At 49.7% G+C, this 11,429-nt stretch overlaps 1 protein-coding gene across 1 annotated transcript; it reads left to right on the top strand.

Annotated features, from left to right (window-relative positions):
* The first annotated feature begins 1,071 nt into the window (after nucleotides 1-1,071).
* NFATC2IP (nuclear factor of activated T cells 2 interacting protein) lies at nucleotides 1,072-11,256 on the top strand. The gene is made up of 8 exons (XM_082359680.1): nucleotides 1,072-1,586; nucleotides 2,666-2,738; nucleotides 5,132-5,246; nucleotides 5,954-6,034; nucleotides 6,127-6,313; nucleotides 7,552-7,696; nucleotides 7,822-7,931; nucleotides 9,540-11,256. Exons 1-8 carry the CDS (start codon nucleotides 1,200-1,202, stop codon nucleotides 9,696-9,698), a joined length of 1,257 nt encoding a protein of 418 aa, XP_082215806.1. The 5' UTR covers nucleotides 1,072-1,199; the 3' UTR covers nucleotides 9,699-11,256.
* The last annotated feature ends 173 nt before the right edge of the window (nucleotides 11,257-11,429 follow it).

Raw genomic sequence — 11,429 nt, 5'->3', positions numbered from 1 at the left:
TTTACAAAAGAGGAACAGACTCACAGACATAGAAAACAAACTTATGGTTACCAAAGGGGAAAGGGAGTGGGGTGGGGGGAGGAATAAATTAGGAGTTTGGGATTAGCAGATACAAACTACTAAATATAAAATAGATAAACAACAAGGTCCTATTGCATAGCACAGGGAACTATATTCAATATCTTGTAATAAACTATAATGGAAAAGAATCTGAGAAAGAAAATATATAGAAAACTGAATCACTTTGCTGTACACCAGAAACTAACACAACATTGTAAATCAACTATACTTCAATTAAAAAGAAAATGTCTCCCAGGTCCCGGAGTTCCTGAGTTATGAGACTGGCAAGAGGCTTAGTTAGCCATTACAAAGATTTACATACATTTTGAAAAGTTCCAAGAAAGAAATTCTGAAAGAAAAGGGAGAAGGGGGAGAAGTCACGTCCCTTATTTTCAACAGGGAGAATCAAGCCTCTTATTTTTCACTTGTATTTGCCCTTCCAGGTGTTGTTTGTGAGGCGGGTTGTGCTTAGGTGTACGTTGTGGGAGGGTGTTTCAAGAGTGTATGTTGGGTTGATTTTGCCCGTGAAGTGTCTGTCGGGACCTCCAGTGTGAGGGAGGGTATGTATGCTGTCGGAGGTTATGCGGAGAGTTGCGTGGTATTGAAGTGTTGGTCCAGGGGCGTATTGTGCGGATTCTGCACGTGAGGAGGGGTCGTGTGCGAGGCGTCGGCGTCGAGCGGAATTACTCAGCCAGTTGGGGGAAAGAATAAACGGGATACCCGTGAGGTCTGCGGTTTCTAAAAGCAATTCCCAGCCGGACTCCTCCCTCCACTCTAGCCTGAGGGCTTGCAGACTACAATTCCCAGGATGCCCTGCTCCTCCACCAACCAGGAAAAAGACTCTCCTCAGTGGGCGGGGCTTGAAGAAGGAGGGTCAGGCCAATGGATGAGCCGGGACGAGTCGAAACTTACGCCGATTGCGCCGAGTCTGACTGGAATCTTTGGCGCCTTGGTTTCAGTGGTGAATGTGTGATGGGCGGGTTCAGCGACCAGTGAAAAGGCGGAGAGGTGGAGCCAGAGGGTGTGGGCGGGGAGAGGTGCTGACTAGCAGGCAGTTCGCCCAATGAAGGGCGGAAGCCGCTGGAGGGGGCCAGGCGAGTTGGCTAGAGGTGGGCGACTGTGGCAGCAGGGTGTGTGCCATGGCGGAGCCGGTGAGGAAACAGGGCCGGCGGTCCAGAGGCGGCGGTGTCGGCCGAGGGGCTCGGGGATCCCGGGGCGGCCGTGGCCGGCGTCCTGGCGCTCAACGGTCGCCAGCCCGGCGCACCCTGGACTCGGTGCTTGTGGACTTGGTCAGCGACAGCGATGAGGATGTCTTGGAGGTCGCAACGGCGCGCGGCGCTGCGGACCCGGCCGAGGTCCCGCTCCCGGAACCCCCCGTGCCGGCCGCGCCCCGGGACGACAGCGACAGTGACAGCGAAGGGGCGGACGCACGGCCGGCTGAAACCCCTCGGGTCTTGGTCAGGCGGCGGCGGCGGTTGCTGCTGGATCCCGGGGAGGCACCGGCGGTTCCAGTGTACTCTGAGAAGGTGCCCGCGGGTCCCCGAGAGGGCTAGCGCGGAAGGGCTGGGTTTAGAAATGTTGAGGGTAGGGTTCTAGGATTGGTCTTGGGAGACTAAACGGAAGCAGGGGCTAGGAGCCTTGGGGGCAGGATTCCTGGGGTTTCTGTAAATTGGGGAGGTGAAGGGGTTTGGAGTGTGCTGGGAGTTTGGGATTCCCAGGAGCTGGAGTGTCGGGGGGTATAGAGAGCCTAAGGGTTTGGGATCCCTGATGGTTCAGAGAAGAGTTGAAGCACCTAGGGCTGGGATTTGGGGCATACTGGGTTTTAAGGTTGGGACCCATTGCTAAAGATCCAGGAAGATGGGGACTGGGGTCCATGGAAGTTCAGAGAGAACTGGGGGCTCCAGGAGGCTGGAGTCCCCACGTGGTAGGGTGAGCTAGGGGGCTGAGATTCCCAAGGATTCAAAGATAGCAGGATGGCTAGCAGCTTCGTAAAAAAAGGGAACTAAGCTTGCATCCTTACGGTGCGTTAGGGAAAGGGGTGTCGGAATCAGAGTACTCCTTATTATTTTTAATTGAAGTGTAGTTGATTTACAATGTTGTGTTAATTTCTGCTGTACAGCAAAATGATTCAGTTATACATGTATGTATACACATTCTTTTTTATATTCTTTTCCATTATGGCTTATCCCAGGACACTGAATATAGGTCCCTGTGCTATCCAGTAGGACCTTGTTGTCCATCCATTCTATATGTAATAGTTTGCGTCTACTAACCCCAAACTCCCAGTCCATCCCTCCCCCCTCCCCCCTTCCCCTTGGCAACCACAAGTCTGTTCTCTATGTCTGTGAGTCTGTTTCTGCTTTGTAGATAGTTTCGTTTGTGTCATATTTTAGATTCCATATATAAGTGATACCGTATGGTAGGGTACTCCAATTTTGGATCCTGGGGAAGCTGAGCTCCTGAGTCCCTGTGGGAGGGCTGTAATGTCTACATCCTTAGGGAGGACTTGGGAGCTGGAGGCGGCCTGGGTGTGAGGGAAGAATCGACCCCAGTTTTCTCTTTAAGTGGAGGGAGGATTTGGGACTGATCTACTTTTTCTTTGCAGGTGAAAAGCAGCCTCCACCTCATCCCAGACCACATGTCCCTCCTGAAATCCTGCCCCCCAGAGACTGAGGAAGGTAAGGGAGGGCTTCTAGGGAGAGGTGCCCAGCGCTGGCCTCTCTGAGGAGACTTTCTGGAGTTTACATCCCTGCAGTTAGTTGTTTCCTGAGGCTCAGGGGAAGGACATGGGAGAGGTGACTCCTGCATCCTAGCCAGAAAAAGCTCCAATCCTGAAAGGAGCTGGATTGTTAACCAGAAGGCACAGAAAATGCTGTCAAAACACCCTTCTGCAAACTCTAATAGGCATAAGAGTGAGCTAATATACAGATTTCCAGGTGCCATCCCCAGAGATTCTGATTCTGTAATCCTGGGAGCAGGGCAGGGGGAGGTGTTAAGAATCTGTAACATCTTGTTACATCTGCAACAAGTGTCTTGGGAACACTCTGGAGCCAGCAGGGTGTTCTTTGAATCTTTTCAGGGCTGCCCAGCCTTTGTTCTCCCTCAGTGATGTGATTTTTGCAAACCACTCAAGGGCAGTGAGTAGGAGTCAAGTCTAATAGGGAAGCGATCCAGTGGGCAAATGCAGACCCTGGACTACGACTTTTGCACCATGAGGGAGTATGGCAGGGTGATTAAGTGCTGATTTAGGAACCAGCAGGCCTGGTTTGAATGCCAGTTCTACCCCTTAGTAGCTGTGTGACCTTGGGCGAGTTAATCTCTCAATGCTTCAATTTCCTCATCAGCAAAATGGGGATAAAAAATGGACCTATGTCAAAGGATTTTGGTGAGACTTAATTAAAGAGAATATATAGAAAGCCCCCTCTTGGGCTACATATATGGTTTGCATATATGGTACCTGGAACAGAGAAGTGCAAAGGCACCTCTGTCCTTGCCACTCAAAATGTGGACCCAGGAGTGTTGGGTATCTTCCAGGAGTTTGTCAGAAACGCAGAATCTCAGGCCTCTGGCAGCTACTAGGACAGGATTTCTCAACCTCGGTGCTACTGACATTGGGACTGGATCATTCTTTGTTTGGGGCTGTCCTGTGCCCTGTGGGATGTTTAGCAACATCCTGACCTCTACCCACCAGATACCAGTATCACACCCCAACCCCTTCCTCCCCGCATTGTGACAACCAAAATTGTCTACAGACATTGCCACATGTCCCCCAGGAGGCAAAATTGCCTCTGAGAACCACTGATCTAGGATTCATTATCATTGTTTTGTATTCACAGTTTTTATCTTATGGTTAATGATGATCATGTGGCAAGCAAATGGAAAAGAGCTTCTATAGTTTAGAATATTATACCTGATTTCCTTTTATAAGATATTCAAGTTAAAATGAGTGATTTAAAGGAAGATATTAGGGCTTCCCTGGTGGCACAGTGGTTAAGAATCCGCCTGCCGGGCTTCCCGGGTGGCACAGTGGTTGAGAATCTGCCTGCCAATGCAGGGGACACGGGTTGGAGCCCTGGTCTGGGAAGATCCCACATGCCGCAGAGCAACTAAGCCCGTGTGCCACAGCTACTGAGCCTGCGCTCTAGAGCCCGCGAGCCACAACTACTGAGCCTGCGCTCTAGAGGCCGCGAGCCACAACTGCTGAGCCCATATGCCACAGCTACTGAAGCCTGCGCGCCTAGAACCCGAGCTCCACAGCAAGAGAAGCCACCACAATGAGAAGCCCGCGCACGCAATGAAGAGTAGCCCCCGCTCGCCGCAACTAGAGAAAGCCCACACGCAGCAACGAAGACCCAACGCAGCCAAAAATAAATAAATTAACTTAAAAAAGAAAGAAAGAAAGATATTAAATAATACAGAGATATGGCAAAACATGGCAATGACACATGGATGAAATTTGAGAAACGTAGGCTCAGAGGGCCTATACTTACCTCTTTACCTCATTCCCTCCCTGCCCCACACCCCCTCCTCCACCCCGGAGTCACAGTCTCTCTGTGCCCACCAAACTGAGTATGGGAAGAAAATAAGAGAAATATTAGAAAAAAAAGTCATCCTTTGACATTTGTTTTAGTGTATGTTTTATAACATATATAATAGTATGTCCCTGTATAGTAAGTAGTATATGTGTATTAAGTAAATACCTATTTTCCGGGTTGTGTGCTCAGTGTTCTTCATTTGTGGGGTGCATGTGATCAAAAGTGAGAAGAGCATGCTTCAGTTGGGGTGAGCCACTTTCCGACTGTCCACACTCGCCACTGTCTCATGCCTTAGCACGAAGCTCTGACACTTTCTTGCTCTAATCTGTCAGGCTCCAGTTCATCCTTCTCTCTGAGGTAGGCTTTTCCCCTTTGACTCACACCCCTTGAGCCCTTCCCCAGTGGTTGTGTGTGTCTGGGGCTCCCTTAGTCTCCTCCTTTCTCAGAACCTTCTGAAGCCCCTGACTTGTCTCTCCTTGGGCTCCTGCTGCCCTCTCTTGGCTAACCCTTTCCACTTCCTCCCACTCTGTCCCCAGAGGCGGACATGGCAGATTCCAGCAGTCCCCACGCTGAGGATTCCCCATGTCCCGATTCTCCCTGGAAGAAGAAGCTGAGGAGTAAGGATGGAGAAGAGAAGAAAGAGATGTTACTGTGAGTGAGGCGAGGGCCCTGGGGCCGCTGGAGCAGAAAGGGAGTTGGGGGGGTAGACTGAGGCAAGCAGAACCCTTGGCTGGCTCCTCAAAGGGTAAGGAGAAGGGACGGAAGGAGTCCTGAGGCTCAGGTGAGGAATGAAGCTCTCCTTGGGGGGAAGAAAAGGTGAGCCCCCCTCAGAGGATGGCAGCGGGCCCTCAGGACCCACCAGGAAGTGGAGATTTCAGCTTTGTGTCTAAGAAAGTAGTGATGCAGGGGGTGAAGGGTTTGGCTCTGCAGACTGCCCTGTGGTTCAAATCCGGCGGCTGTCTCTTAGCCAGCCTTTCTGTGCTTCAGTTTTCTCTTCTGTAAAATGGGGATAATAGTGGTACCCGGGTCAGAATTTTGGGGTAAATTAAGAGTTAACCCTTGGCAGATAGTAAGTGCTTGGTGTCATTTGGATGTTATCAGACATTTACCTGGGAAGTAACTTATCTTAAAAGTTAGGCATTCTCCTCCCTCATGTTTGGGTCATATAAATATAAAAATTATGACTCAGGTTTTCCCTGTCCTTACCTCCCCCTGTCTTCCCATAAGATGGATGTCACCGGAAGATGCTCTCTCTTGATTCTCCAGGTCCACCTCTGGTCCCCAGGGGTCCCATGAAGAGAGGTGTGGGGCTGGGGTCTCACCTCTTTCTCCATCCTGTCCCTCTTTTATCTCTACAGGGTTCAGGACACCTCACCTTTGCCTCCACCTCTGCCACGGACCAACAGCAGGAAGCATACTCGGGCACTCCAGAAGTTAAGGTACCAAGGGCAGGGGACTCTGGGCTGGGGTGGAGAGCGGCAGTATGGAGGGGGCCCACCCTGACTGACCCACAGTTCTTTCTGCACCCCAGGGAGGTGAACAAGCGCCTCCAAGATCTCCGTTCCTGCCTGAGTCCCAAGCAGCCCCAGGGCCAGGACCACCTGAGCCAAGAGGATGAGGTGGTCCTACTGGAGGGGCCCACTCTCCCAGAGAAACCTCGGCTCTTGCCGCTCAAAATCCGGTGCCGGACTGACCTGGTCAGATTGCCCATCAGAATGGTAAGTGCCTGAAGAGTCTGGGAGAAGGGTCCCAGGAACTGTCTATGGAGAGGCTGTGGTGTCTGGGCAGAAGGGACCGTGGCTTCCTTTGCCCATCCTGCTCTCTGGAGCTGCCCAGCGCTCGTTCAGCCCTGTGCGCCTTTGTGCTCACTGTTACCCTTGGGAGATTTTTTTCCTCCCTCTCCCCTCTCTTTCTGGCAAACTTCCCACCCATTTTCAAGGTTCCACTAAAACATCCTAAGAAGCTTTGCTTGGTAGCCCCTCCCCAGGGTGCATCCCTCCCTCTTTCCTTCCCTCGGACCCTGTGCTTCCCTCTTGTGCTTGCTCTTACTGCCTTGGACACCCAGATGTCACTTGGTCATTCCAATCCCCCCTAGCTTCCTGATGAAGACTACTCTTTTTGTAGGGATGACTCCAATTCCAAAACAAGAATGATAACAGAAGTGACCATTTATCGAGCAGTAACCGTGCATCAGGCAAGCAACTAAGCCAGGGCTTGTGAACTGGCAGCCCGTGGCCTTATCAACTGTGCTGCTGCTTCTTTTTTTTTTTTTTTTTTTGTCCCTGCTGTGTGGCATGCGAGATCTTAGTTCCCTGACCAGGGATCGAACCCTCTGCATTGGGAACGCAGAATCTTAGCCACTGGACCACTAGGGAAGTCCCATGCTTCTTCTTCCTTTGTGCTGTACGGTGCTTTTATTTATTTATTTTTTTGGCTGCACTTCACGGCATGCAGAACTTCCCCAACCAGGGATTGATCCTGCACCCCCTGCAGTGGAAGCGTGGAGTCTTAACAACTGGACCCCCAGGGAAGTCCCATGTATGAGTCACATGAACATATGAGTTCATCGCCAACCTTTGCAATGGGTGATTTTGTACCAGGGTCCAGATTTCTGGTTTCTCTTAAATAGGAAGATACAGTACCTGGCCCATATTCCTACATGGTACCAATCAGCTGGAACTGCGGAACAGCTGGCCTGTTTAGATGGAGCATATCCGGTTCTGGTTTGCCGCAATCCCCACCACTCCCTTTTTTCTCCTAACTCATGGCTGCTTCGTGTCTTTGTGTCACTTGCCTGAACCCCTTATTGACATGATTTTATTTTATGCCTTGCCAGGTAAATATGGTGGAACCCACAGATGAGGAATTCAGCAAGTAGTTAAGGCCAGAAACTGGGGGTGGTGGGGGAAGCACATCAAGGCAGGAAGGCCTCCTTCACTTCTTGTCCCCCTCCCAGTCGGAGCCCCTCCAGAGCGTGGTGGACCACATGGCCGCCCATCTTGGGGTGTCCCCAAGCAGGATCCTCTTGCTCTTCGGAGAGACAGAGCTGTCCCCCACCGCCACCCCCAGGACCCTAAAGCTTGGAGTGGCTGACATCATTGGTGAGAGGAAGGCAGGGAGGCTTGAGGAGGCTTTTGCCACAGGGAGGGGATATGGGAAGAGGCCCAGAGGGGACCCTGCTTCCAACCCGCGCTTAGGCCTGGCTTCCCGATCCTGCCCCTCACAGACTGTGTGGTGCTAGCAAGTTCTCCGGATGTCGCAGAGAAGTCCCACCTCCTCCAGCTGCGGGTGCAGGGGAAGGAGAAGCACCAGATGCTGGAAGTCTCGCTGCCTCGAGTGAGTGGGGGAGCTGCCTCTCTGTGCCCCTTGCCCCGTGCTCTGCGGTCTCTCGTGTCAGTGGGTGGAGGATGGAGTCACTGCCCTGTGTGGTCTTGGGTCCCCACCCATCCTAGATAGTGGAAAAAGCCCAGTGTTCAACTTCCCTCCCCCTTCTGCTGGGAACCTGGCTCTGGTCTCCTAACTCCTCCTGGTTAAAGTCAAAATCACCCTTGGATAGTAACCAATAAAACCCATCATAATTACAAAAGAAGTGACAGTCCCTGTGCTAAGGATATTTACTTCACATTCAGGATATTATTGAATTTCACAACAATCTTAGATGGGAAAGCACTGTTGTTACCCTCATCTAACAAATATGGAAGCCAACCTCTGTAGAGGTGGAATAACTTGCCGTATTAGTTTCTGAGAGCTGCTATAACAAAATACAACAAACTGGGTGGGTTAAAACAATAGAAATGTATTCTCTCACAGTTCTGGAGGCTACAGGTTCGAAATCAAGTTGTCAGCAGATGGGACGAAGTGAGAGAGTGGCAATGACATATATACACTACCAAATATAAAACAGATAGCTAGTGGGAAGCAGCCGCATAGCACGGGGAGATCATCTCGGTGCTTTCTGTCCACCTAGAGGGGTGGGATAGGGAGAGTGGGAGGGAGACGCAAGAAGGAGGAGATATGGGGATATATGTTTATGTATAGCTGATTCACTTTGTTATAAAGCAGAAACTAACACACCATTGTAAAGCAATTATACTCCAATAAAGATGTTAAAAAAAAAAAGATATATTGGACAGCAGAGGGGAATATAGCCAATATTTTATAACTTTAAATAGAGTATAACCTATAAAAATATTGAATCATGATGTTGTAAACCTGTAACTAATAAAATATTGTAAATCAACTATAAAGAAAGAAAAGTTGTCAGCAGGATCATGCTCCCTCAGAGACTCTAGGTAGAATCCTTCCTTGCTTCCTCCTAGCTTCTGGTGGTGGCTGGCAGTCCTTGGCTCACAGCTGCATCACTCCAATCTCTGCCTCTTTCCTCACATGATGTTCTCCCTGTGTGTCTCTCTGTGTGTCTGTTTTCTCTTACAAGCACACCAGTCCTGTTGCCTTAGTGCCCACTGTAATCGAGTATGACCTCATCTTATCTTGATCACATCTTCCAAATGAGGTCACATGCACATTTACCAGGGGTTAAGACCACAAGGTATCTTTTTTGGGGGACACAATCAACCCATAGCACTTCGCTAGGGTTATACATCCATTTCAATGGGAGCGCCTGGCCCCCAGCTTGGGTCATGCTCACTCCAGAGCCCGGCTGGCTTCCTCCTTGTGATTCATGCCTCCATCGTAGGTGAGGAGACTGGCTTTGGAGAACTTGCCTGACCCAGAGCCAACATCCCAGCCCTGGGCTCTGTGGCCCAGCTCCCTAGAGAGGAACCAGCTTGCTGCTGCCTTCTTCGGCCAGTTGCCTTTCCCTCCGTGGGCTCTGACTTGACTTGTCCCCTTGTCCTCCCTGTCGCAAGTCCTCTGTCTGTCCCTACAAGTTCTCCTCAGCCCCTCTTTTCAAATTCTTACATCCATTTTTTCCTCTCCATCCAGGATTCTCCTCTCAAGACCCTCATGTCCCGCTACGAGGAGGCCATGGGACTCTTGGGCCACAAGCTCTCCTTCTTCTTTGATGGGACAAAGCTTTCAGGCAAGGAGCTGCCGGCTGATCTGGGCATGGAATCTGGGGACCTCATTGAGGTCTGGGGCTGAAACCCCACTCCCTGTTTAGAGGCCCAGCTTGGACTTGGGGAGAGCGGCTGCCCCCTTTTGGCCCCATAACGGCTAGCTGAAACTGAGGTAGAACTTATCCTCAAGCTGAAGCAAAATCAAGGAGTGATCTTGGACCACCCCCGCCCCGCCCCGTCGACCCTGGTTTCAAGCCGTTTGCTACCTGATTACGTGTGTGGTGGTCCTTGCTGCCCCGGGTGGACTGTGGCTCCATCCACAGGGTGTGCTGAGTTTGGCAGTCCCCTGGGACATGGAGAAGGTATCCCTTACCCTCACCCTTTCCCCTCCACCATCACCCTTTCCTTTATCGAAATGTCTCTTTTATGAAACTGCTCCTATTGAAAGAGTGAGTTGAAATCAACATGAAATCCCTGGTATGGGATTCCAGGCCTGGGATTTATGCCACGTCCAGGATCAGCAGTGACCTCAGTGTCATTGTGGGGGGGGGGTGAAGTTTGCTTGAGGCACATACAGGGGTGTGGCTCCTCAGCCTGCAGGAAACTAGATGATCAAGCTCACACATGCATTAGCTTCAGCAGAGGCAGACGATGGGTTATTCTTTTGAAGAATATAGTAGATTCTCAGGCTTGGGTGTCTTCCTCACCCCAGGACCCTTTCAAGCCACCTTCCTGATGCACACACTTTATTTAAGGCATAATTGAGCACCTTGAGCCTTTTGGTTTTGGATCTCAGGATTCCAGTCCACGCAAGGCTTCTCTGGTTTTATGGCTTTTCCCCTTCTCTCCATCCTCTCCTGTAAGCGTCCATTTTAATGTGTTGATTACATGTCTTTGAATATGAATGTATCCTTGAAAAATGCCATGTTGTATGTGTGAATATACTTTTTCCACATGTAGTATTATGCTGTAGATCTTGTGCTGTTGCTTTTTTCACTCAACCTGTGTTGCTTATGCTACATCAGCTTTATTTCTTTGAACTGCTCTGAGGTATTCCATGGTGGGTGTCAGCTGCATTTTGTTTACACATCTGCTAAGTGGTGGACACCTTTGTGCCTCCAACTCCTCAGCATGTATACAAGGCCACGGTGAACATCTTTTTATGTGTCCCCTTCCATATTTTGTGAAAAGTTCTCTGGCAGAGGTACCCAGGATGGGAATATGGGTCAGACAGGTTAATTTCTCTATTTGTTTTTAGAATGGTCATTGACCCTCCCACATAAAGCTTCCTATTTCTCCTTATCCTCACCAGCACTTGCTACTGCCCAACTTTCTAATTTTTGCTGGTCTGTTGGGTGTAAAGTGGTGCCGTATTTTAATGTACATTCATCTGATCACCAGTAATTTGGGGAATTTCTTTATATACCTGTCAGCTTTTCTGGTTTCCTTTTGTGTGAATTGCTCAGTTTCTCATGGGGGCTTCCTATCTTTTTTTTTGTTTAGTCTCAGAAGTTCTTCGTATATTCCTGGGCAGTTGCAAAAAACTCTCAAAATGGCAGTTGTGTTTGTATATTCAGGGGTGTCCTTCACTGAACAGAAATTCTTAATTTTAATGTAGATGAATTAACTATTTTGTTATATCATTTGTTGCTTTTTGATTTCTTATTTAAAAGTAGTTAAGATATTTTACATTTTCTTCTGTTAGTTATTAGCTTTTCTTTCACATTTAGGCCACTAATATTGGGCTGAAGTCCAGCCAGTACACACTGGTATGTGCTGGCATCTGCTTTGCATGGTCAAATATTTGTTCTCATTG

The sequence above is a fragment of the Balaenoptera borealis genome (genome assembly GCF_965194805.1).
Source record: "Balaenoptera borealis genome assembly, chromosome: 16".
Classification (NCBI taxonomy): Eukaryota; Metazoa; Chordata; class Mammalia; order Artiodactyla; family Balaenopteridae; genus Balaenoptera; species Balaenoptera borealis.
This window is presented reverse-complemented; position numbering and strand designations above follow the sequence as displayed.